The sequence below is a fragment of the Echinops telfairi genome, unplaced genomic scaffold (assembly GCF_000313985.2).
Source record: "Echinops telfairi isolate 266 unplaced genomic scaffold, ASM31398v2 ScPeMD7_70;HRSCAF=299, whole genome shotgun sequence".
Taxonomy (NCBI): Eukaryota; Metazoa; Chordata; class Mammalia; order Afrosoricida; family Tenrecidae; genus Echinops; species Echinops telfairi.
The window spans coordinates 5,991,952-6,017,859 of NW_022103968.1; the positions used below are offsets into that span (position 1 = coordinate 5,991,952).

At 56.7% G+C, this 25,908-nt stretch overlaps 2 protein-coding genes across 5 annotated transcripts in view; one reads left to right on the forward strand and one right to left on the reverse strand.

Moving 5' to 3' along the window:
* Nucleotides 1-16,016, forward strand: part of CTBP2 (C-terminal binding protein 2) — a 116,988-nt gene extending 100,972 nt beyond the window's left edge. For all 3 annotated transcript variants that reach the window (XM_045291234.1, XM_004700879.2, XM_004700878.2), the window contains 8 exons: nucleotides 8,676-8,830; nucleotides 8,981-9,125; nucleotides 10,110-10,316; nucleotides 12,208-12,422; nucleotides 12,756-12,886; nucleotides 13,208-13,335; nucleotides 13,618-13,735; nucleotides 14,754-16,016. In XM_045291234.1, coding sequence (XP_045147169.1) covers nucleotides 8,676-8,830; nucleotides 8,981-9,125; nucleotides 10,110-10,316; nucleotides 12,208-12,422; nucleotides 12,756-12,886; nucleotides 13,208-13,335; nucleotides 13,618-13,735; nucleotides 14,754-14,934 — 1,280 coding nt within the window. In that variant the 3' untranslated portion in view covers nucleotides 14,935-16,016. The remainder of the gene's footprint in view (nucleotides 1-8,675; nucleotides 8,831-8,980; nucleotides 9,126-10,109; nucleotides 10,317-12,207; nucleotides 12,423-12,755; nucleotides 12,887-13,207; nucleotides 13,336-13,617; nucleotides 13,736-14,753) is intronic.
* Nucleotides 16,017-17,181: 1,165 nt separating this feature from the next.
* Nucleotides 17,182-25,908, reverse strand: part of ZRANB1 (zinc finger RANBP2-type containing 1) — a 51,775-nt gene continuing 43,048 nt past the window's right edge. For both annotated transcript variants that reach the window (XM_004700880.2, XM_045291235.1), the window contains exons 7-10: nucleotides 20,674-20,794; nucleotides 19,610-19,739; nucleotides 19,269-19,498; nucleotides 17,182-18,626 (exon numbers count right to left, since the gene is read on the reverse strand). In XM_004700880.2, coding sequence (XP_004700937.1) covers nucleotides 18,408-18,626; nucleotides 19,269-19,498; nucleotides 19,610-19,739; nucleotides 20,674-20,794 — 700 coding nt within the window. In that variant the 3' untranslated portion in view covers nucleotides 17,182-18,407. The remainder of the gene's footprint in view (nucleotides 18,627-19,268; nucleotides 19,499-19,609; nucleotides 19,740-20,673; nucleotides 20,795-25,908) is intronic.

Genomic DNA, 25,908 nt, shown 5'->3' on the forward strand with positions numbered 1-25,908 from the left:
TTGGTCATAATCACAGAGATTCTCTCCCCGTGGAAGTCAGGGAAAGGTCGGCTGGAGGAGGACCTGTGAGGTCACCTTGTTTGGCTTTTTTCTGTTTTGCACTCAAACACCCCCCCCCCCATTTATTTTTCACTGGCTCCTAGAAGCCCCAGTGTTCTTGGGCGTGAGATAAAGAGGGGGTATGATTGAGGGAGTTGGGTGCCGTGTGATTGTTAACACTTTTGCAAACCCAAGGAGATTTTTATTTTCTGCGTGGCAGCCAGCCAGTGACGGCGACATCTGTGGAGTCGGGCGGCTGCCAGCAGATCCGTTTCTCCGTCAGCAATGTGCCCTTGGGTCCACGCTTCCACCCAGTGCTCGTGTGGACGTGGGGGGAGGGGGGAGGCAGCAAGGGTGGGCGCGCAGGGCCTCCCTGGCTTATACGGAAGGTGGGTCCTTAGAACCAAGCCGCCAGATGAGGATCTGTTAGAACCAGCCTTTGGCGAAGCTAGGTGATGTCTCTATGGCAGTGCTCCGGAATCTTCCTCCCCACCCCACCCCCCACCCCCCCTTACTCTACACACCCTGGGACTGGACTTGTAGGGCCTGAATTGTTTTCCTTCAAAAAGGTAATGTTTACGATAAATAAAAGTCCCCAACCCAAAATGAGAGCTGGAGCCACACGCACGGTGACCCCCAGCCTGGAGAAAGGGCCTCCTCCCAAGGTGGCCGCGCCAGGCGTGTGCAGCTCAGGCAACACCACGAATCTTGGTTTCATGGACTTGGACTGCGGTGAGGGTGCCGGGCAGCTCTCCGGGGGGTGGGGGTGGGGGTGGGGGTGAGGCTTGCGATGCAGCGTGTGTCTCACGCGTTCGGTTTGTGTTTGCACCGCTTGGGCTGTCTCCCCAGCACTGCCCCTTCTGCGCTGGCGGCCTTTGATGGGTTGGGAACCCGAGTTGTGGGTCCAGTCTCAGGGCTGGGGGCTGCGTGTTGGCCAGCTCCCAGCAAGTCAGAGGTTGCTGGCAGCGGACGGCATGCTGGCCGCCTCCCGACATCCTGTGTGCCCAGCCACTACATGGGCTCTCCAGCAGACCCACGCAGGCTGTGCCCATCTCGATCACACTGCCCTCCATAGCATCCAAACCCCCATCCCTCTTGAGTAGCCCTGCCGCCCAGCTGCCCACAGCTCCCCTCGTCCCTTTCCTCGGCCTGCATGCAGGCTGAGCCCTGGGAGGGGTGTGGTGTGTGTGCTCTGTAGGGACGTGACTATGGGGTCACAGTCCTCGGCGTGTTGAATCCTCTGCTTCTGTTTGCCTGCCGTTCTCCAAGAGGAACAGGAGCAGCATTGGAAATCAGATTCGGGGTGGAGGAGGGTCCTGGCCTTCTTGCCAACTTGGAAAATGGTGGCTTTGGTCCTGAAGAGTCTGGTCCATGGTTTGACCAAGCATCCGGTCCCTTCACCCAGGCCTGTTTTGTGTGTGGCTTGAGGTAGGGGTTGACCTGCGTGTGGCTATGGAGTTGAGCTCTCTCACACAGACACAGCTTACACAGGTCTCTCGCCGTTTAAGTGCGCGTGATGGGCGGTGGTATGGAGGTAGACAGCCAGGTGTTCCAAGCCAATCCCTTGCCCCTCAAGGTCACACAAGGCAGAAATCCTAACGCGAGCTCGGGGCTCAGGCCCTTGTCAGGTGTGCGTGTACTTGACGTGGTTGGTTTTACGCTGAAAGAGCGAGAACACCTTCACATGGCGCGCGACCCACTAGCCCCCTTTAGAGAGCAGCGACAGAAGTGTGTGCTGTTAGTGGGTGTGTTTGACCCTTTCCGAGGCAGACCTGGGTGAAGGACTTCCAAGATGCTTGCATGTGAAGGAAAAACAAAAGATCTCGGGCACTGTCCCCGCTCCTGGAGGATGGGGCGGCAGTGGGGACCGGTAGCCGCTGCCAGCTTACCCAGGGAAACGCCTGGGGTCAACCGTGCGAACGCCTCTATATGTCTGCCAAAGGGTGGGCACTGCTCAGGAGTTTGAGGGCTCAGAGGGCAGCAGAAGAGTCAGAGGGCCAAGCAGGGCCCAAGCCCAGTGTGCGGACTCAGCCAGTGAGGGGAGGGGTCCGGGAGCCCCGGCTGAGACCTAATGGATGGCCGTGCGTGCCACTGTACTTGACCCAAGCACAGTGAAACAGGTCACAGCCATCTCTGTGCTTCGGTGGTCAGTGGGACTGCTGTGTCCCACAGGGTTTCGCCGGCTGATAGATCGCCAGCCCTTCTTTCCGATTCTTAGTGTGTTCCGCGCGTCACAGACGCACTTCAGCCTGCACAGGCACGCGCGGGTGGTGGCTGCACATGAGATGCGCTGACCAGGCATGGGAGCTGGATCTCCCTCAGGGTGGGCATGGCATCTACCACTTAGCCTCACCCTGCCCACCCACATCCCCAGGGAAGGTGACGCAGGCTCTCCCATCCTCCCGGCGCCGCCTGAAGCCCAGAAAGATCCAGCATCCTGCCTGTCAGTCCGAGGCCCAGCTCCCAGCCAGCCATGAGCCCTCGTGCAGAGAGCAGTGGAGGGAGGGGATGGGGCCTGCGCCCCTGCGGGCTAGCTCAGCGCCCTCCTGTTGGAGTGAAGCTGTCGTGTTCTCACCCCACTGGGCACGCTGCTGGTCGTGGGCACGCGCTCTGGCAACCTTTCTTCCCCAAACACCCCCATCTGCTGTTGCCTTGGGCACCGTTGTTGGCTGTGTCCCCTTCACGGAAGTCCCTAAGGCTGGGCGGGGGCAGCTCCATCCCCCCGAGGTCTCAGAGGCCAGAAGGGGTGTGTGGACAGTTCCGGCCGGGGCTCTGGGGGCAGGCTGCTCTGGAGAGCGGTTGTGGGCCGGGGGTTCTGTTTTGTGACTGCAGAGGGAGCCGAGAGTTGTGGTCTCCTCTGATCTGTCACCCATGTGCAGGGGTGGCCCGTGGGGGTGGGGGGGGAGCACGTGGACACTTCTCTGAGGAGCTGCTGCAGGAGCTGCAGGGCCTGGTTTGCTCCGAGCGCAGTTGAAAGCCCGTGGAAGGACAGGGTGACTGCTGAGCAAGCACCCTGCCCGTCTGTCGCGCGTGTGCCTAGGAAGCAGGCCAGCGCACGGGGGCTCTGCCCTCAGGAGCCGTGCTGGGCCCTCACTGTCGGGTGTGAGTGAAAATCTAAACAAGCCCCTTTCCCGGGACAATCGGCCTTTCGTGTCCCTGCCACGTGCGGCAGAGGCAGTGAAAGGGGGTGACTGTTCCCCACCTAGTCAGCCCAAACTGGGTTTCCTCCGTCGTCCTGGAGAAGGGCCCCGTGGTCCACAGACAGAGAACTTTTGCAGGCGCAGGGCGCGCAGGAGAGGTGCCAACCACATGAGTTCACACCGTCCTCTGTCACTTATGTGGCCTGGCGTGTGGCCGAGCAGGGCACGTGGCCCAGGCCTCTGAGCTGGCAGGTGGAAGGCAGGTGTCACTCGGCAGGGGGCCGTGGCGTAGTGGGGGCTTTGGTCATCTTTCTAGCAGATTCCAGGCCAACCCAGGACTGTGGGAACTGGACCCTTCAGTTGAGAATCTTGGGGACTCCAGGCAGCACCTGTGGAGACACAGGCAGGGCCCTGAGCCCCTGGCATTGTGACCAGTGACCTCACAGAGCTGGACTGGAGAGGCCCTGGGGCAGGCTCCAGTCCACTGCGGGAGGGAGCCTGCTGTGTCCTGGGAGGACCTATGTAGGGACCCAGCCTTTGGCAACATCCCAAGGGTCATCAGTTGGCGGAGCAGCGGTTGAGGGTCTCGGTTGGAGTTCACGCCCCTCACACAGGTGTCTGATAGGAAGAGAGCCAGCTCGGGGGCTCAGTGGGAAGGGAGGTGCAGAGGTGAGTGGCTGGCCTGGGTGGCACCTGGCTCCAACTACGATGGCCTGTCCCTCTTCTCTGTCCGGCTCCCTGCTGGGCATGGTGTCTGCTAACAGCCTCACTGTATCACTCCCAGAACCCGCTCCAGGGACACCCATGCTGGTCCTGCTGATGTGACACAAGTAGGTGCCCAGTGCTGTGGTTCCCACGAGTCTGTGGCGTGGTGTACTTCTGCTCCCGTGGCCGTCTGCATGTCTGTCTGCCTCATTCACACATGCACCCCTGCCCATCTGTCCCCACGGCCGCTGCCTTATCAACAACGTGGCCTGAGCTCCCAGGACGAGGACTAGTGCTTGTAGGGCCACCTCCTGAAGATGTGTGTCTATTGGTGACGCCAGAGCCCTGCCACCGCCGCTGAGGTGGTGCCCAGACCCGGGACCCCTCTGGGGAGCTCCAGGCACGCTTTTCCTTCTGGTGTCAGCTGAGCACGGAGGGTTCCCATGCTTCACCGTGCGCCGGTGTCGCCTGGAAAATCGCCCTTCGAGAGTTCCTCAGGGTGCTGAGACCAGGCCCCTCGGCGTAGTGTGGCCTGGCTGGGAGACACGGACACAGTTCTTACATGTCCACAGGGCCAGGGGTTCCTTGGGGAGAGCTAGAATCCAGACCTGCTGGCCCATCTTGCTCAGCTGAGTGTGCTCTGATGGGGCCAAAAGGACTCAGACCAAGAGTGCTGGCTTGAGCGTGTGCCGGGATCCACTAGTGATGTCTGCTGTGAGCACAGACCAGAAAAGGGGTGGTGTCTGCGTTCTGTCGGGCCTGTACATCTTCCTCCCTCTGTCTAAGCCACAGGGCACCTCAGATGTGAACTCTGAAGGCTGGAGCGCAGTTCCCCATCACGAGTGTCCATCAGCTCTGGCGTCCCCCGTCCACGTCTTAAGAGCCACGGCTTTGTCATGAGGAGAACTTGCTTCACAGTCTTGAGTTTTTAGCACCTTGAATCTGTTACTATCACAAACTGGATGGCCTAGGGGCGCCCCAGAACCTGGACCAGCGCAGGCAGGGTGGGGACAAGCTGCACGGCCTGTGGCACTCCTGACAGGAGCCAGTAGCCTGGATCCCAGAACTGCTCGGGGACTGAGGACCCCCCTATGCCTGAGGAGCACTAGGACAGGCTCACGCTTCAGCACCCAAACTGGTCGGGACACTGAGGAGGCTGGCCACATGGCCCACGGACAACCCCGAGACAACCCCAAGGACCGTGTCTGGCATTTCTTCTTTCAACTTGAACCTTACGGTGGAAGTGCCTAGCTTTTTGGTTCGTGTGGTCATGGAACCCAGCCTCATCCTGCTCCCCCGGCCTCTTCTGGCTCCTTCCCCCAGCCCACCCGCGCGGCCCCTCTGGTCTCCCTGAAATGCCACACACGGTCATCTGCTCTCTGCAAAAGCCCGGGCCTCTGCCGAGCCTGGCTCCTGGGTTTGCTGGTGTAGAAGGACGAGCTCCCACAATGCAATGGAGCGTGCAGACAGAGCCAATGAGGGACTCAGTCGGGCTGAACCCCAAGGGGCAGCCATGTGCGAGGTGTCCACAGTGAGTCACTCGCACGTGGGCACGGAGGATCCGCTGAAGCACACAGCCAGCCACACACTGGCCCCGAGTTTGGCCCTCGTCACAACTTCCCGGTCCAGGGCTGGGAAGGGCTGTGGAATGAGGGCTGGCTGGCCAGCGTCGAAAAGACCAGAAAGCAGATTACCCATGGGTGACTGGAGACGCACAGGCATTCGACTGTATCTTAGCAAATCACAGGTAGCACGGCGAGGAGTGGGTGCCCAGAACACCACTCTGCTCCTGCACAGAGACACAGAGGCAGCCTAGGAATGCCACACGGTGTAAAACCAGGAGAGCTGCGTGTCATGGTTGGACCCTTTGGCCATTCTTAATTTCACCTGAATCCTGAGCGAGTCATCGGGAGGCTGGCCCCCAGTCAAAACGGGACATCGGGGCTGTCGTCAGGGGACACCGCCTTGCTCACTGGCCAAGAGCACTGAACCGATGAGGGTCGAAGACGACAGCCCTCGGTTGGAGTTGCCCCTCGATGTGAAGGGGACAAGGAAGTCCCCACTGGCCGCTAAGTGACACGTGTCAGAGCTTGCCAGCTTCCGTCACCACCACCTGTGGACGCCCCAGTCAACACAACTGATGGGCTGTGTCGCCCTGAGCAGAGGTGCCCCCTGGAGGGCAGGGGTGTTCCCACAGCCTTGTCCGTGCGTGGATGCGCAGAGGGGGGGAAGGCAGGCAGGCTGGAGAACTAATGCCTGTGAATCACGGTGTCTGCGGGAAATACTGCCTGCCTCCGACTGCTGGACTGGTGCAGTCCGGATGCTCCTTGAAAGGGGCGCTGCAAGGATTCGGCACACTGCCACGTGTTGTCAAGGGACAGCATACTTGGTAAAGTAGAGGGAGGGCGGCTAGAAGAAGCCCCTCATTGAGGGGGATTGACATAGTGGCTGCAAAACGGGCTGAAACCGAGCAGTTGTGGAGGTGAGGCGGGACCAGGCAGGGTTCCGCTCGTTTCCCAGGCTCACGGGGAATCAGGATCTGACTGCCGGTGGCCACGGAGGTCTGCAAGGGGGTCTGAGCTGACTGGCTCCCAGGGACGCAGGCTGACATGTTCCCACCGGGAGCAAGTTGCCAGTGGCCTCTTTGTTTAGAGAAGCGGGTCCTGGTCTGCCTGGGGGGCGGGGGCAGGGGCAGGGGGCTCACAGCCCCATGGGATTCCCATCGTATTGGACACCCAGCTGGCTCTCCTGGGAGCTTCCCCCCAGCAGCAGCTCGCCTGCCCCACCTTGCATTCAAGGATTCAAGTCTGGAAGCCCACACATGGGGCCTCACTGCGAACTCCCAGGACGCCTACAGGCCCAGCCTGCAGGAGGGGGGCACAGGTGGGGTTCCACCAGAGAGAACAGCACGGAGGAGATCGCTAGGCAACCTGGAGTTTGTTGCCCCGGTAACAGGGACCAGACACCACTGCCGAGGACTGACATCTCGTGGTTTTTCTCTCAGGTGCCTGGATGCCTCCAGAGGCCAGGGCTGCTGGGCTGTGGAGTTGCTTTTTAATGAGCACTGGAAGTTCGGAGCTGAAGTGTCAGGCCACCTTTTCAGGCATAACTGAACTCTGCTGCCCTGTGGGGTTCGCTATGGGGTCGAGGGCAGGAGGGTCTTGACCGACCCCAGCAAGGCAGCCCGCAGGCGGGTGAGGAGGCTGCAGTGGGAAGGACCCTTGGGGGTCAGAACAGGTGGAGCGCCTGGATTTCCAGCTGAGGTGCCAGCCTCACATGTCCCTGCTCCCTCTAGATGGGGTCCAGTGCAGACATCAGGAGAGGGGTGTCCCTCTGGGATCAACAGGCCTGTGGATTCGTGTCACCTTTGCTCTTTAGCTAACTCTGTGCCTCAACTTGTCCAGAAACAGCTAGGAGCAGCTGCCCCTCATAATTCTCCGCCAGCAAGTGGCCCATGCAGGCCTCCCCTGGGGCCTGGGGCACTCTGGTCCCAAGTCTCGGGAGGCGGCAGCGGAGCCCAGCGCGGGGGGCCGGAGGCGCTCAGACCAGGGTGTCGGTGACTTCGCCTCCCAGCCCAGATGGAGCAGCTGCAGGGCCCCAGGCTGGGGCTGCGTGCAGGACGGCCATTCGTCTGAGGCCGACACAGAGACGGTTGTCCTGACCTGATGCAGCTGTGCTGTGGAGTCTCCAAGGGCCGAGCAGCAGCCCTGCCCAGGCCCCTCGGTGTCCTGGGGCCCAGGAGAAGAGAATCAGCCGTGTGCAGGGGACTGGAAGCTTCCCTTCCCAGCATCTCACTGACTGTGGTTTACCAAGCCCCACATGCTCCAGGAGCCCCAGTGGGCTGTGCAGGGTCCTGGCCATGTGGGGAAAATCTGGAACGTACTGGGAGTCATGGGTCCTAGGTGAGCCCTGGGCTGTGAGGTGCAGGCCACACAGGCAGATGCCACTGGGAGCTGCCACCTGCTCCTGGGTCTGGGGCATCCCTGCTGCCTCGGGGTCACCCTGCAGCTGATCATGGGGTTCCTCCCAGGGGACAGCCAATGGGGGGCTCCCCTGCCCCACTGCTGCAACCTGAGCTGGGGTGAACCTTTGGGTACAGGGAGGACCCTGCCTGGCTCGGGGAGCTGAGCGGCCACAGATGCTCACTGCGCACACCCCCGGCTGTGCGCTCACTGTTGGGCAAACCGTGGCCGGGGTCTTCCTAGAGGCCATGAGCCATGGTCACGTGGTCAGGAGGAGTCTCATGAGGAAGGCCTGGCGTGTGGATGCGAGGGGCAGATTCTGAGAGGCTGTGCTGCTGAGGTTGCCAGTAACTTCTAGATATCTCCAAAGTCCTCAACACGTACCCCCGCCCTTGCCCCCGGGGCTGACGGTGCTGCCCATCCATTTGGTGCCTGGTGTCTACTACCCCTGTGGTGCAGAACGGTGGGGACTGTCTATGCCAGCTGGCCTATTGGTAACACATTCCCTGCAGGAAGACGTCCCTGCATGGTCCACGTGGAGTGTCACTCGTGGGCAGTAAGCAAGGTGGTCACTGATGGAGGCCAGGGCCAATCTTTTTGGGAAAGGGAGCCACAGTCGCCCTGTTCTCCCTTGCAAGTCAAGGGGTGGCATTCAAGAGGTGGCAGCCCCTGCCCCCTCGTGTAGACCACCCTGGACAGCAGTGACTTGGCAAATGAGGCCAGGTGCCCCTGGAGCATGGGTGGGCCTTCACCGAAATTGCTGCAGCCCAGGGTGTTTGGGACCCATCAATCACGGGCATGTGTTGTAATCTCTCCCCAACCCCCGCAGGTATCCGCCCCCAGATCATGAACGGCCCCCTGCACCCCCGGCCCCTGGTGGCACTGCTGGACGGCCGGGACTGCACCGTGGAGATGCCCATCCTGAAGGACCTCGCCACCGTGGCCTTCTGTGATGCCCAGGCCACACAGGAGATCCACGAGAAGGTGGGCACGTGCACACAGACGCAGACCCAGACGCACAGAGTCACAGGCACAGTCAGCCACATGCAAGCACACTCCCCGTTCCCGCAATTCCCAGCAAAGCCCCAGGACCGGGCAGGGGCTGCTGCTCTGACGCATGGTCTGTGCCCGCAGGTGCTCAACGAAGCCGTCGGCGCCATGATGTACCACACCATCACCCTGACCAGAGAAGACCTGGAGAAGTTCAAGGCCTTACGCGTCATCGTGCGGATAGGCAGCGGCTACGACAACGTGGACATCAAGGCTGCCGGCGAGCTGGGTGGGTGAGGGCTGCAGGGGCGGGGAGCTGGTCCACTCGGGGTAGGTGCTGAGCACAGGCAGGGCTGGAAACGGCCTGTTTGAAGAGGGGGCATCTTTGGGGGACTTGCCAACCATGTCTTCAGTGTCCCTCATGAATGCAGAGTGGCCCACAGGCCGGTGTGCCTTTCCTGCAGCAGGGCAGTCTGGGATACGTGGCAGTGGACAGGGCCTGGGTGTCCACAGCCAGGTTCTACTGCACCCGCCACTGAAGAGCTGGGTGCAAAGACGGGGGATCTGAAGAGTCGCTCTGGACCCCGTCTGGACGGGACGGTGAAGAAGGTCCTGCCTGGTACTGTCTTGGCAGGACTGTCCCTGGCAACATCCCTAACCGTCATTTCAGCCAGGCTCCTTCTGCAGCATGTCTGGACACCACCTCTCCCTCCTGCATGGGAGCCGGGGCTGTTGGAAGCTGAGCTGCAGCCTGACTCAGTCTCCCTCCCTGCAGCTCCTTCCCACCCCCCACGGGTGGGTCCATGTGATGCCTATCGTGTGGGCCAGTGGCCTTGCTCCTCCAGGGTCCAACACTGTCCCCACTGTCCGGGCCTTGCAGTACCCCAGATAGCAGCCAGGCTGGCTCTGCAGCAGAGGCCACCTCCATCAGAGTGACAAGAGTGGTCCCACTGGTGTCCCATCTGGACCGCAGACCTAGCCATGGCTGCTCCAGCCCATTCGTGCCTCAGCCGCCTGCGGCCAGGCCTTTCTTCCCTGTTCATAGGAGAACTCTGCTAAAAACTGCCCAATGCTGGCCCCACCGCGAGACACAGCGGTGCCTCCAGGACGTGCACAGGATCACCCTGGAACGCAGTGCAGCCCTGGCTGGGAATGCCCCCTGGGGGTTGGGAGCAGGACTTGGAGGCCAGGTGGTGCAGGGAGGCGGGCCCAGGCCTCGCTGCCCCTCCCCGAGTGCAACCCCTCACAGCAGCCTCCTGCACGCTGTCTGCAGGCATCGCCGTCTGCAACATCCCTTCGGCCGCAGTGGAGGAGACAGCCGACTCCACCCTCTGCCACATCCTCAACCTCTACCGACGGAACACGTGGCTGTACCAGGCACTGCGCGAGGGCACACGGGTCCAGAGCGTGGAGCAGATCCGGGAGGTGGCCTCAGGCGCGGCCCGAATCCGAGGGGAGACACTGGGCCTCATCGGCTTCGGTATGTGTTCCCTCTGCCCCAGCCCCTGCGTCACACGACCTCCTGTAGGGTTGTGGCCCGCTTAGCCCAACACGGGGTATGTTCCAAGCTAAACGGGGCAGGGCTTGGCCCCCAGCGAGCCCCACAATGTCAGGATGCCCAGACTTCACTGAGGGGGCTTCCAAGCAGGGATTGGCCAGGCCAGGGCAGTGGTTTAGAAAGGAGGCCGAGAGTATCCTCAGGTGGGTGTGGCAGAGAAAGAAGTAGGGGTGCAAACTGGGGGGGAAGTAGCCTGGTCTCAGGGCTCCTGGGCCTCAGCGGGTATCAGTGACCACCAGCCAGCTCTCTGAGCTGGTTTCTCCATCGGGACTCAGGCCGGTGAGATGGCAGTAGTGGGGCCTTGAGCCCTGGGTCTGGTCTCCAGGCCCACCAGGGCCAACGCTCACAGCACCCCCAGGTAGGACAGGGAAGGACACTGCCTGGCCCTGCCAGCCTGGATAAAACGAGGTTGGTGACCAGCCCCACTGTGGAGCTAGCTGTCCAAAGGCTGTCCAGTGCAGGAATACCCCCTTGGCTCACTGATAGGCCATGAGAGTCAGGACAGGGACTTTGGGAGGGTCACCTACCCAGGAGATAAGGGCATGTGCTAGACCAGCAGTTCTCAACCTGTGGGTTGAGACCCCTTTGGGTCATCAAAGTAGCAAAATGACAGTGATGAAGTAGCAACGAAAATAATTTGATGGTTGGGGGTCCCCACCAGATGAGGAACTGTATGAGAGGTCATGGCATTAGGAAGGTTGAGAAGCACAGAGCTTGAGCAAGGTGGGTGCACGGTCTCTTGTGGAAGGGCCTGTCTTCCCTGTGTGGTGCCTGAGCACCCTGGTATACCACGGGGCACCCTTACTAACGTTTCCTCCTCCTCGGGGCTTTGTGTTTAATGTAGTGTGCATCACTGATACTGGGCAGCTCCGATGGGCCCTGGGTTGCTGGTTTTCCAGTGTGCGGACCACACTGGGGGATAGAAACAGCGCCCCCTGCTGGCTCGGAACCCGGCTTAGACTCTCCACTCGAGACCCCCCATTGCCCAAGAAGCTTGCCAGCAGCAGGCCATCACTGCCGGAAGCATCTCCAATTCAGGGCCCATTTGATGCTGAGTTTTTGTTGCTGCATATTCAGAAAACCACCTCTTGCAAGAGTTTTCACCACACTACTTTGACTTCCCACCGTTTACTAAGCTTTGCTCTGAGATGTGCCTCATCTCCAAGCCCTCCTGCGCCCTGGGAGCAGGAAGTGTGGGTCTCTGGCCAACCTTCACACAACCTCCTTCCCGCTGATGGTGAATTTGGAGAGCGTGGCACGCTGAGTAGGGCGCCTCCCTGCCCTGCAGCTGTCCTTCAGGCACAGTGGCTGCCAAACCCCAGCTTCCACAGGGCACTGGCTCTCTGCATTACCTTGTTACGTTAGGTAGCGGGGAGCTCTCAGGAGGTCTCCATTTGTGCGAGGCGGTTTCCTGGACCCTCAGCAGCACAGGCCAGGGGGGGGGCCTGAGTCTGGGAGCTTGTTGGCCTCAAGGCGCCTCTATAGCTTGAACACCCTGGAGACTAGTGGGTGGGTCACTCACCCCTGAACACTGGCTCTGCTCCTCCCCAACAGCCGAGGCCACAGGACCAAGGGTGTTGGACAGAACAACTCAATGTGCTTACTCAGCCTGTGGGTGGATGGGGGTGTCGAAACCAGGGCTCTGTGTGCCCACGTGTCCATAATAAAGGTTGAATAGATTCCACCGTTGTGTCCAGTACAGGAGCCAGCAGCAGCAGGGTCTCGTGTGGCCCTTCAGCCCCCAGCCCAGTGGTCTCAGCGCTGTGGGGGCGGGGAGGGACACAGGCCTCACCAGAATCCTCTGTCTCCACAGGTCGCACGGGGCAGGCGGTCGCTGTTCGAGCCAAGGCCTTCGGCTTCAGCGTCATCTTTTACGACCCCTACTTGCAGGACGGCATTGAGCGGTCCCTGGGCGTGCAGCGGATCTACACGCTGCAGGACCTGCTGTACCAGAGCGACTGCGTGTCCCTACATTGTAACCTCAATGAGCATAACCACCACCTCATCAACGACTTCACCATCAAGCAGGTAACCGCCAGGTCCGGCCCGCCCCGCAGAGGCCTGCTGCCAGCTCATGGACACCGCGCGGTACGGGCAGCTGCTCTGGACACGCCCAAGAGCAGGGTCCCAAGACAAACCACGGCCAGGCGAGCTATGGGGGGTGGGGGGAACACAGCCCACCGACATCAGACCTCACCCAGGTGACGGCCTCATGTTCACCTCCCAGGCTACGCAGAGGTGGTCCTTGGTCTGCAGCCCCTGCACACCCTGGGACACCTGTGCTCTGGTCTCGGAGTTATGGGTTCGGTGTACTTGCGGGTGAGGTGGCGGCACATCTAAGTGGCTCCTCTCTCCGCACAGATGAGACAAGGAGCCTTCCTGGTGAACGCAGCCCGAGGCGGGCTGGTGGACGAGAAAGCCTTAGCCCAAGCCCTCAAGGAAGGACGGATACGAGGGGCTGCCCTTGACGTGCACGAATCAGAGCCTTTCAGGTGGGTGTGGGGCAGCCAGGGCCTGAGTCTACCCCCACTTGGAACCTAGGGCATACTCCTTGGCACCCCGAGCCGGCAGGCCGGCAGGGTTGCTGGCCATGGCAGGGCTGGGTTCTGTGGGCAGGCAGGCATCCTCTAACTGCTGGGGACGTCAGCCTGTGCTGCTTGGCGGGAAGGTGGGCAGAGCATTCGACTTCCGGTTTCTGGCACACTGATCACTCTCCCGGTCCCCATAACCCGTGGGAAAGGACACCCCTGTGGAGGTGTGGGTCCCCATGCACCTCAGATAGTCACTGACAGGCTCTGGTCTGGACCTCCTAGCTTTGCCCAGGGCCCGTTGAAAGATGCCCCGAACCTCATCTGCACACCCCACACGGCCTGGTACAGTGAGCAAGCCTCCCTGGAGATGCGGGAGGCCGCTGCCACGGAGATCCGCCGGGCCATCACAGGTGAGCGGCACCCCTGGGGAGTGGGGGTCAGGTCTGTTTCAGTGCACGAGTCCCCTAGGGGAAAGCAGCCCTTTGCATGGCAGTGAGCTTGAGATGCGGTGGCTGGGGTGGGCAGGCTGTGAAGTAGATTCCTGTACTTGACCCTGGGCTGTCATACAAACATTTGTAACAAGGTGGGGGGACAGTGGGGAAGTCATGCCGTAGACCCGGAGGCTTCAGTCAGACATTACTGAGAACGCCCCGTCCCATGACCAAGGGCTGACGGTGGTGGTCTTATTGCAGGTCGCATCCCAGAAAGCCTAAGGAACTGTGTGAACAAGGAATTCTTTGTCACAGCTGCTCCATGGTCAGTCATCGATCAGCAAGCAATTCATCCGGAGCTCAACGGTGCCACATACCGGTGAGAAGAGGAACTGGAGGGCCCTCCGGGGTCGGGGGACCCCCGGGTCGTCCTCAGCTCTCCTAGGGCCCAGAGCTGCAATGAGGAGACAGATGCTCCTAATGAAAGGGGTGGTGGGGCTGCCCTCCGGGCACACAAGGTCTTCTACTTTCTTTAATTAGGATTTTCAGTACAAAGCCTGGTTCTGGATTGAATGTATTTGGGGCAAGCCATGGGACCAAAAACAGTTTGTGGGGTGGGGCAGACATGGGCAGAACCCCTACACGTAAGCATGCAGCCTAGAAATCAAATCCACTGTGCTGGCAGCACCCCCTGCACGCATCGCGACAGGAGGGGGACAGCACCATCCCGGGAGATGGGGACAATGGCAAACAGCCGTGCATACTCCCCAAGGGCTGTCACTCATCACTGAGGAAGCCCCCTCCATATCTGGGTCCCAGGCTGTGAACTGTGCACCTCTCAAGTTGGCTGCTGAGCCTCTTACTCACCACTGGAGCCCCAAGGGACAGACAGGTCTCACTCAGCCGGCTGCCAGGCCTACCCAGTGGGAGCCCCTCTTGCCCTTTCAGGACTTCAGCTCTGCACACCCCCACCCTGCAGGGCCCTGGCACAAGGAGGCTTACAAGTCATGGGAAATGAGATCCAAAGAAATGGAATGTTCCTATGAATTTTAGAAGCCTCTCCCTCTGCGCTCAGAGGGTTGCAATGCAGGTGGGATTCCTGACCCGCCTGACATTGTGCAGGATGAATGGGGACAACATCTGGTTGGCTCTGGCCTCAGCTGATGCGGTACCCCACAGGGAGGGGGGCTGGAGCGAGTTACCACCTTGGAAACCCCCACCCATCCCCCTCCACTCTGCCGCTCAGACCCAAGGGTGTGCGTGCTAGGCTGTGGTTTGGATTGGTGTGAGCTTCCTTTTGTGAGGATCAGGTACACACGTTCCTGAGTGCCTGGTGGGGGAAGGCGGCAGAAACCTCGGCAGAGGGTGCGGCTGACCAGTTGGTCTGTGCTTGGCAGGTACCCACCGGGCATCGTGGGCGTGGCCCCGGGAGGACTTCCTGCAGCTATGGAAGGCATCGTCCCCGGGGGCATCCCCGTCACCCACAACCTCCCCACGGTGGCACACCCCTCCCAGGCTCCTTCTCCCAACCAGCCCACAAAACATGGGGACAATAGGGAGCACCCCAACGAGCAATAGCAGAGGCCAGCGTTGCGCAGCTACACCTGGGACCAAGCAGTGCGCAGGATGAGCCAAGGACGGGCATCTTCTGACATGACTCTGGATAACACCCCAGCTGCGGCTGCCACCACCGCACTGACCGCGAGGCAAGCGGAGACCCGGGCGGGCGCCATGACCGACCACCCAGCTTCTGTGCTCGTGTGCTCACCGTCTCATCTGTACATCCAGTCACAAGGACAGAGTAGAGCCTTTCCCTTTTCAGCCCCTGGGGCACAAGTGGTCCAGAGCACCTGGCTCTCGAATGTTACATCAGGAGTTTCCCCAAAAGGAAAAACCCACCCAACCCCACCATGACTCTGGTCCCCTGCGGCTCCCTTTTGCTGATAGGATGACCACGTGGTCACACCGGGGCGGTCACGGCTTGCCTGTCACGACTGTGCCCAAGGACGGAAGACAGCACAGGCGCCCATTCACAAGGGTCCCCGCCCCTGAACTGCAGACTGAGTGGGCACCAGCTCAGCAAACCCACCCCCAATGATGCAAAAAAAGAGAAAAAGAAAAAAAAGTATTAAGTTTCACAAGCTGTTTGTACTCAAATCTATTTTCTCAGTTTCAGATCCTCGGCTATTTTATGGATGGAAAGTCTTGGACAGAGCGGGTCCAAGAGTACTGTTGCATTTCCTTATGTCTCAGGAAACCCTTTTTATGGTCACTTGTCAGATTGTCTATGAACAAACCCACTTTTTTAGACATTGATAAAATCTTCTTTTCTTCACGTGATATTTTATACAAGAACAGATGTGTTACTAGATGTGACTGATTTTAACAAATCCTCTTAGATTTGTATCAACTAGCTACGTGTTATATTCATAGTCTGTGACACATCGCCTTTTTGTTGGAAAGATGGCCTATTTTGAGCCTGTGTATAGGTACATTCCTGTTTTTGTGACAAAAGAAAAACTTTAAAGCTGTCCCAAACAGAATAATGGCTATCTGAAGTATGTTTTGTTTTAGTGTGTGTTCCTGTTCCTGTATTTGTTTATTGTAAAGGTGAACATTTAGCGTTCAGTGCAGTTTTCAATAAAAAGTAATAAAACAGAGTTTGGAGATGTTCAAGGGCAGCTGGGTTTCCAGTCACCAGCCGATTCTGCAGCTTCGAGGCGGCCGGCCTGCGGGGGCCCGGCTGTGAGTCCGTTTCCCTTGCCCCTGGCCCGGCTGTGAGTCCGTTTCCCTTGCCGCTGGCCCGGGAGGGGAGCGGTTAGAACTGAAGTCAGGAAAGGGTTCTGTTTTTATTGTATTGCCCAGGAGCAAAACCACCTGTTGGGCGTTACTGCAAGGAGGGAGGGAGGTCCCCAACTGGGAGCGGCCCCAGTGTTGTCTTTACAAGGAAGGGTTCAGCACTCGCTCCTGTCAGGTCAGGAGCTTAGGAGCTGCCGTGAGCATACTGCCCACCGTCCAGTTCATCACTCTTCCAGGAAAACCACACAGGCCAGCAGGCCTTGTCCCCACAACAATCAACAGCAGAAGAGCCATGGGAAAAGGGGAGGGGGGCCCATTGTTGGCCACCTAGCACCTCAAGGGGCAACAGTTCATGGTTGCCTGCTTAGAAACGTGTGGACAAGTGACCAGAGCACCTTCACACCATAGAGGGCACGCCTGTATGTCACCCAGGAGTCACGCCTGCGCTCTGCTCTGCTCCAGTCAGTGGCCACCTTGGGAAGCTAAGCGCAGACTAACCAGCCGACACCCCTCCAAAGAAGCCCGTGCGTTCCAGAATGCATGCCGCGATATGGCCCACCGCATGAGCTCATGCCGGCACAGCAGTGGCAGCGACTTGGTGCCTCAGGAGCTTCAACATCACTTCCATTGTCTGAACCAGTGGCTGTGGCCAACAACTCGAATGTGCCCACCCAGCCCTGCCAGGTGCGGGCTCAGGAAGCCAGGGCCCCACATCGCTTGCTTTCCCACAGTAAGGAACGTGGCTCCTTGTCAAGCTTGAGACAAGCCGAGACAGGGTCTCAAATCAGAGGAAGGAGACTGACCAGGCCACTTGGACCCAAGGCAAGCGGCTTCACCATCAACACTGCCCTCTAGCCGCTTCCATGGGGAGGGAAGGCAGTGTTTGCTGACATGAGCCCCTCCTCCCAAACTTACCGGGCAGAGCGGAGCACATGTGCCGCATCCAAGTGCAGCAGCAGGCCCCATGCTCCCAGGACCACCTGTCACCAGGTGTTCGGGGGCAAGAACCACTAAAGACACCAGGGATGGGTTTCTAGTTTTAGTATTCCAGCATCAAATGAAGCACACATTTCAATGCCATCCAAGCAGAAATGAGGGAAAACAAGCAGCAGATATTTAAAGGTTTCCACAGCCTTCTCAGCAAGGGGAGGAAGAATATAACTGGTAACTATCTGGGATCTTTCCAAATTCCTTGCCACATCAAGTGTGTGAAGTATCTGTGTCCTGAAGTTTGACGTTTTCACTCAGTGGTCAAATAGTACTCTGTTAAAATGACGTCCACATAGAACTGACCTTTAGTGAGGGCGGCCACCATGAACCAACAGGCACACCCAACTGAGGAGCCTCACGCACACTGGCTGAGGTGGGAAGCCTCTCCTTGGTGGGTCCTCCGCACAGCCCTCCACCAGCTCAGGTGGAGGCGACATCGGGCAAGTCCATCTGGGAGCATCGGTTTCCAGCCGGTGCAGGCAGGCCTGCTCCCCAGGGCACCCGCAGCGGCATCCGAGGAATCGCCACCAACAGTCGGGAGGGAGGACGTGCCGTCAATGTAGGCCACCCGTCCAGACAAATATCTGAATACTATAAACTTTAAAAGATGCCATAGTAATTTTTTTTAATTTTTTTTTTTTTTTCAAAACTAGGGTAGTGACTGAAGTCACACAAAATTTCTTTGCTTTCTTGCAGTTTGTTCCTTAAAGATTTGATTTTTATTGGGCACAACAGGAACTAAATTAAAATAAAGCCTTGTTTATTTTTTACGTTTTACTGTGGATAATTTATACGGAAAAGGTCGCATGTCTAGGGCAAGCTCTAGCGAGGCTTGTGCGCAGGGTAGGTCAAAGGGAAATGCAGGTGGGTGGCTGGGCTTTGCTGGGGAGACCATATCAGGAACAAAGCCTCATCTACCCTGTGCTCTGTGAGTGCCCATGCATGGGGGAGGGGCCCAGGGGGTTGAGGATGCTGGCACACGTTCCTAGTACACAACTCCTTACACAGCCACATGCATCACATTTATAGACAGATGTACAATTCAAAGGGGGCAGTCTGTCTGAATAAAATTAGTTTTGTACAAACTATAGTCTGCCAGTCCTCCACGACCACCTCCCGGGGTGTATGTGTGGAGAGGGGGGCGGGGAGTACATGCCAGCAGAGCTGGCGGGCCTGGCTCCCACCTAACCCCTGGCACCCTGCTGGGAGCACCACACTAGTGTGGGGAGTCACGGTCTGCCCGGTGCCTTCTGGCCTTGAGTTCACTCGTCCTCGTCGTCCTCGTCCTCCTCACCATCAGACAGGGACGTGCACGGCCGGATCTGTCGGTAGCGGTCGAGCCACTTCTCCACCATCTGGGTGACCAGGGGGTGGCTGCGCCGGCGGGAGCCTTTCTGCATGGCCACAAGGACCCCGCCCTCAGTCACACAGCAGTCCAGCCACTGCCTGAGCAGCTTTTCACGCTGTTCCTCGTTACCTAGCTTTGGGAGGGGGAGGAGGAGAAGAAGGGGAGAAAGACGGCTTACAGCACACTCCGGGAGGCTGGAAAGAGACCACTGACTGAAAACGACAGTTGGACCAGCAGTGGCCCAAAGGCCACACCACCGCCGTCCACAGCTGCCCTCTTGTCAACCCTGACTAAGTCTGCCAGAGAGCATGCATCCAGGGACAGCCATTTGAAAAGGCTGCCAAGAAGCACCATGGCCAACAGCTGGCCCATATGGCTCTGACCTGGATCTTGCTCGTGCCACCTCTAGTCCCAGAGGCTCCCAGCTTGCCCAGAGGGAAGGCCACAGCTTCTCATAGCCTTTCCAGTGGCCTGCCGCCACCACTAATCTTGTAGCCTGCCTCTGCCCACCCACCCCTGTATGCCGCACTGGCTTGTAGACCCTCTGCACGCACTGGTCCCAAGACTGCACAACTTCCTGTTCTTGGAATCTCTGGTTCCAGTCACCTTCCTCAGCGAGGCCCTCCAGGGAGGGTCCGCCCACCTCTCAAGGGCAGAGACTTGAGCTCCAATCCTTACCCACAGCACTTCTGACAAGGTCTGACTGGCAGTCAGCCTGGCCAGTAGGTAGACAGAGGAGCGACTGACGGCGTGGGTGGCAGGGCACTCGGCTTACCTCCTGAGCAGAGAGGAAGTGCACGTGGAGCAGCTTCCGCTCGCTGTCCACCAGAGGCAGAAACGTGATCGTGATATCGTCGTCCGTGTTCAGGTTAGCACCGGCACCCCGGCTGCCATAGCCGTCATTCTCCATGGCAACCAAAGCAGAGAAGTGGCCCCTTGTGTAGCCCAGAGCGATCGGACTTTTCCAACAGAAACTCTGTTCCCACAGCAGAGGCAAATACACACCTGGACAGAGAGGGCAGGTCAGCAGAGTGCCCAGCAGGCCCTGCCCCCAGGGGGACCTCAGACACACAAAACCAGAAACCCCCAAAACCCATGAGGGATACCATGACTTACCTTGAAACCGAGTATATCCTAAGGTTTCGCCCCGGAAACTCTTATAATATTTTACTCCATACACTATGATTGGTCGTCTAAGAATATGCGCAAGTACAAAAATGTGTGTCTGCTCCAAACTGGCGCCAGGCTGCACAGAGCACAATGAAAAGACACTTAGCTCCCAGACCCACGGGTGAAAACCAACCGTCGTCTTCAGGAGAACCACGCCCACACCCAAGGAAGCCCCAGGTTAGCATCAGAAACCCAGGCACCTCCCACGGCGCGCTCCCAGCCCGGCAGCCACAGACGAGATCAGCATCTCAAGATGGCCGTTTAACCAGCTTCTCAGCACAGGGCTCGCTGGCCACCGTCTGGCTGAACGGACTGCCAGCAACAGTGCTTTCTGAGACTGAAGATGCGCTTTGCGTTTCATACCCACTGAACCAGTCTCTGAACTCGAGAATTCCACAACGCCAAAGACTGTCCGCGTGCACTAGCCACCGCGGGCCCTGCCCTGCCATCAAAGGGACAACTACGGGGCCTCGGACCGGTGACCCTTCCTCATTATGGGCCAGGAGAAAAGGGTGGGCTGGCTGGGTCACATGTTTGTGAATGTATTTCACAAAACCAAAGATGGTGAGGTCAGAGTCTAAGCAGGAAATGGGGAGGCCACCACGACCGCGAGTGCTAGGCGCTGGCTGACCACCAGTCCCCCCTTCACAGCACGCTGTGCCGCAGCAAGCGGCTTGCAGCTTCTCTGCCTAGGCCACTTGGTGCCGGCTGCTCTAGTGATTGGACAATTTGCCCCACTCAGGCACAGCCAGGCACTAGCCTGGGGGCAGGTAGCAGAGAGCTGGACCACCTTCCGGAAAGGTACTCTGGAGAGGAGATGGGTCTGCACCCTCTCCTGCTGCTGCCGAGCAAAGCCTGGCGGCAGGCACACCACTGACCAACAGCAGTCCGGACTGCAACCCAAGCCACCTGGTGCCAGGGCAGGTGCTCTGCCCCCAAGACTGATCCAGGGTAGCATGGGAAATGGCTTCCAGCAGGCGCCTCACTTCCTCCCCCTGCAGCACTCTTACCTGACTGGCAAGAGAGAGTATGAAGGCCCAGTCTTCTTGCCACTGTTCTTCCCTCAGGGAGAAATGTAAACCAAAGCTCTGGGAATACCATGACTCCCAATCTTTCCAGCGTGTGTAAAACCTGAAAAGGAAGCATGTCAACAAGCTTGAGTAAGCAGTACATTTACAGGTCTGACCGTGAACATAATAAGGTCTTTAAGTAATTCATATTAAAAAATGTGATCAATTTTATCTGGCTTGTAATATTATTTCAAAATGAAAAATGCTCCCGTTCACTAGCGAGCCACCCGTACTCAACCAGGATTGGGTTCACCTGCAGCCAGCGAGTTCCCACAACAGTGAGGCAGGCAGTCCGTCGGGAGGAACACTGGTCTACAAAACGAACCTTCTGGGAGTGCCTGCAATCAGAGCCAGCCCCCGTCCTGGACCAATGCACAACGGTAAGCAGGCCCGCGCGCGCGGCAAGGGCAAGGCCACACGGTCTCCCCAGAAAGGAAACCATTTCTGAGAACCATCTGATGGTCCGGTGGAGACACAAAGCACGCACGCACGCACCCCAAACGGGCAACTACAAGAATTTCTGCCCAATTTAACCCCCGCTATCCAAATACTTTTTCTTCTCTACACCAAAACCAGAAATCTTGAAACTCACGATTGTGGTTCACTGTCTGAAAGACCATGCAAGTCTGAGAGCGGGGGCCTGAGCAGACTGCATCAGTTTGTAGCACCACAGAGCTCTGCCTAGCCTAGAGGAAAGGTCCCTAGCCAGGTGACCCAGGGTTTTGATCACAATGCTGAATGTTGAAAAAACAGTACCTATAATGCTGTGAAGTCTTTGCCTGGTTTAGCCCCCACATCGAATATGCCACTTGAAAGTCCCAGTGAGAAACTCATCAGAGTGGACATGATAGGTGAGTTTTAAGTTGGATGCTCCCCCAACTCATTTCATGGCGGGGACAGTGGCTCGTCTGCAGCAACCACTGGATTAAGGCACACATCTACATTAATAGTCACCCCCACCAAGGCCAACCCCTGAAGTTGCCCAGCTCACTGAGAACAGATAAGCGTGTACCCAAATCTAGCCACCCAGAAGGGGACGCTATGCCAGGGACACAGACTGATTTTTAATGGTAAACCAGGCAAACACCACACGCTGCTCATGGACTGAAGAGTCTACACCGTCACACTGGCAATACTTCCTTTGGCATCGAGAGAATCAGAGCTACTTCCTGTTGACAGCCCAGTGAATGTTTCTGCTGTTTTGTTTCTGTTTGCGCAAAACTGACAACTGGATTCTAAAATTTAAATGGATGCTGAGAAGGCCCAGAATACCCGACAATCTTGAAAAAGAGCCAAACAGGCCCCCCCCCACCCTGACTTCAAAGCTGCGCACAAGACCACAGCCAACCAGCGAGGGTGGCATCCACAAGGACTGAAACACAGACCCACCAGGGAACAGAGTTCAGATTCTGGAGACAAACCGTTGCCTTTAAAGACACATCCAAAGCACTGAATAAGCCAAACACAGACTGGAGGAAACGATCTACATACTGATGGGGGACTTACCTCCAAAATATATGCAGAATGCCGAACACTCAATCAATAATAAGAAAACTCACTTTAAAATGGGCCCAAGATAGGAAAAGATATGTTACTAACAAAGATCTGCAAATAGCAAGTACAAGAAATGATGTCAACGTCTCCAGCGATGTGGGAAATGCACACCAACCTGACGAGAAGTATTACTGCACACGCACAGAATGGCTACGACCAAAAGGACTGCCAGTTACAGCTTCGCAATTTCTTGAAATTTAAATCTACATGAGCCAGAAATTCCTCTCATATATCTACCAATAAAAACAAAAATTCCACGTCCTTGGGATCAGGTATCAGAAGACCCCCAAACAAACAACCATTTTGATGTGAAAGGGGGGGGGTGTCATAAGAGGCCAAAGCCCATCTGTAGACAATTGGACCTCCCCTCACAGAAGAGTCACAAGGAAGGGACGAGTCAGCCAGGATGCAGCATAGCACCGACAAGACATACAACTTTCCTCTAGTTCTTTAAGGCTTCCGCCCTGCCACCATCATGACCCCGGTTCTACTTTACAAATACAGTAGATCGGAGCATATACACTGACTGACTGGTACAAGAGTTATACGAGCCCCAATAAAATAATTTTTTTTTAAAAAAAAGAGCTCTGGACACACAGAATCCAAGACAGATAAACCCTCAGGAATAGTAATGAGAGTAGTGATACCATGAGGGGAGGGGGAACGGGAGGGAATAAGGGGGAGAAATGGAGAACAAATCACAATGATCGACGTATAGACCCCCTTCCCCACCCCAGGGGGACAAACAACAGAAATGTGGGTGAAGGTAGATAGTGGATGGTGTAAGATATGAAAATAATTTGTAATTTATCAAGGGTTGGGGGGAGGGGGCCGCGACTGATACCAAGGGCTCAAATAAAAAGTTTTAAAAATGATGACAACACAATTGATGTATGGATTATTATAAGAGCCCCCAATAAAAAAATTTTTTTACAAAAATCCATGTCCTCAGAGATAGCTAGACATGACTGTTCATAGTAACACACTTCATAATAACCAAATGGTAGAAACCACCCAATGGACAGATGACCCCCCACACAGTATATATCACAGATGAACCATACAATGGAATATTATTTGACAATAAGGAGGGGGAGGAAGCCACAGCATGAATGAACCTGAAAATACTAGGCTAAGTGAAGCGATCCAATCACAAAGACCAATGTTATATGAATCATGTAGATAAAATATCCAGAAAAGGGTAAGCTTACAGAAACCAAAAGCAGACTTAGGGGACAGTGGGGCTGACTGGCTTCTGTGAGTGGCAGGAATAAAAGATGGTCGCGATGACCATTCGTGCACAATTCTGAAAGGTTCACTAACCACCAGGAAGTCAGTTGGGTGGCATGCAAATTACACTTCAATAAAGCTGTTTTTTAAAAAGGGCAAGAATAAACTCCAGGCATCTTAGCAATACCTATTAATATTTTATTATAGCTAAATCGATAAGGGCGAGCAGTATTATGCATGTCTTTGAAGAAGGCTGATTTTTTTTAATTATTGGTCAATTTCCTAACCGGATTTGCAGCAGCTCGCAGTAAAAACTGAAACTAAAACAGAAAGCTGCTACTAGTCTCACCAAAACGACAGTGATTAAGTTTTAAAAAACTGCCCTGTCGGGTGTGGTTTGGCTTCGCTATGTTGTTTAAATGTTTTGTTTTTTTGTTTGCTACTTGCACTAACTATCCTCACTGGGCTCTCTGAGAAATTGGATTGGCTTGTCAGTAAGGCGAGTAACACTATTCCGTCTTGCTCAAATCACAGGCACCCACTAGAGCAGTGCAGCTCTCAAAACCAACCTGGCATCATCGAGTGGCTGTGGACTCCCAGCGACCCCAGGAGGCAGACTAGACCTGCCCGGAGTCTCTGCTGCAGACCTGGTCAGCAGTCCAGGTGCAACCACTCCACCAACAGACTCCTCCAGCAACACAGCAAAAGAGCTGATCCTCGAGTGCTGACAGGGTAGATTTAAGTAGCATGGTCTTTGGATCTTACTGCATAGTGTCCACGAGACATTAAGAAGATGTCTCAGCTCAACTGGGTTTGGGTGGTGCTCTAAGAGCACCTCAGCAAACAGCTGGTTAAGAGTTGCCAGCTCGTGCACTATTACTCACTTCTTATACAAAATTGCACTGTATGGCGTGTCTGTAATGTATGCTGTGTTAAAACAAAACCCCCAATGGCAGTAAAGTATAGGTTTCTATATCGTGAACCTGTCTATGTATAGTCTTTGGGGAAAAGTCTGAGTTTGGGGAAGTCTGCCTGTTATTTGTAACATTCACAAAATGTTACGTTCACTTGCATTCTAAAATGGAAATCATTCACTCTGAGTTTGCTGCTTTGTCTAGCCTAGTTTGACTGAATCAAAAAACCGTCTTGTCAAATGTGGTACTGTATCTTAGTGTGTGATATTTGTGTATAGTGTGTGCCCTCTGCCACAGAAGGCTATTGCACACACTTGAGTGTTAAATTTCTATAGACACGTAATAAAATATGAATATATTCAAATGCAATTAAAGTAAATTTAAAGGAAAAAAAAAAAAGAGTTGCCAGCTCCTCCCAGCACACGACAGGACACAGGACTGCTCACCACTGTGCTCGCCGTCACCCGGGGAACAAGCCTGTCACAACTCAACCTAGGCGAGAATCTGCGTGCTGCCCACTGAGGCCGATATACCTGACCCATGGTCACTGACACCTGCCCTGCCTGCACCCCAACTCACCTTGAGCTACTACTCTGAGCCCATCGCTTTCTCTGCCTCAACATACCCAGGTTGGGAAGAGTCCAGGTGGAGACTTGCAAGGGACACGCTCCAACCTGGGAGCCTCCCTTCTGACAAGTCATTGAGTCGGGGCCTCCAACTCCCAGGGTCTGCTGGGAAAGGCGTGAACACACAGGTGACTTCCGATGTCCAGAAGGAACACGAGTCACTTGTTCTTTAAAACCTGGAACTAACTCTCCCCACCTCCATTCAACTTTTAGGATTTCAAAGAACCCCGAGCCCCCACAGAATCCGTATCCTAATACAAATGAGTGACAATTCCACTCTGGACCATCGCTACCAGCCTGGAGCAACCACCACCCAAACTTCTCTGACCAGCCACAACTGTCTGACCAGCACCCAAAGGCTGCCTGTCACCAGGCCTGCCCTACCCTGAGGGCCCCACCTCCAAGTGAGAACAGCTGTGCCCGTGCCCCCACACTCAAATCAACCCACAGCCCAGAGTCCCGGGCTAAAAGGCCCTTCTGCCTGGGCCAGACCATCTGTTGGAGAAACATCCTTTCTTCAGCTCCAGGATACGTCTGCCCCACTTCCCCCGGCTAACAGCAGCTTCCTCCCGAGCTGTGTGTCTACCCTCCAGGAAGCATTTGGGCGGCTCTACTTAGAAATTCTAAGGTAGCCCTTTTGGTCCTACGAACTGAGCATTTCCTATGTGTCCCGCGGTGGGAGAGACAGAACAAAGGCCCTGTTCTCCTGCAGTGGACCAATGAGTGGACTTCACAGAACCCCTGTCCTGACAAAAGAACCCAAGGAAATTGATGCTGCTCGGAATGAAGCACCTCGGTAACAGAGCGATCCCGCCTCCCTGCCCTGCTGCTCCACCGAGTGACAGGCCAGA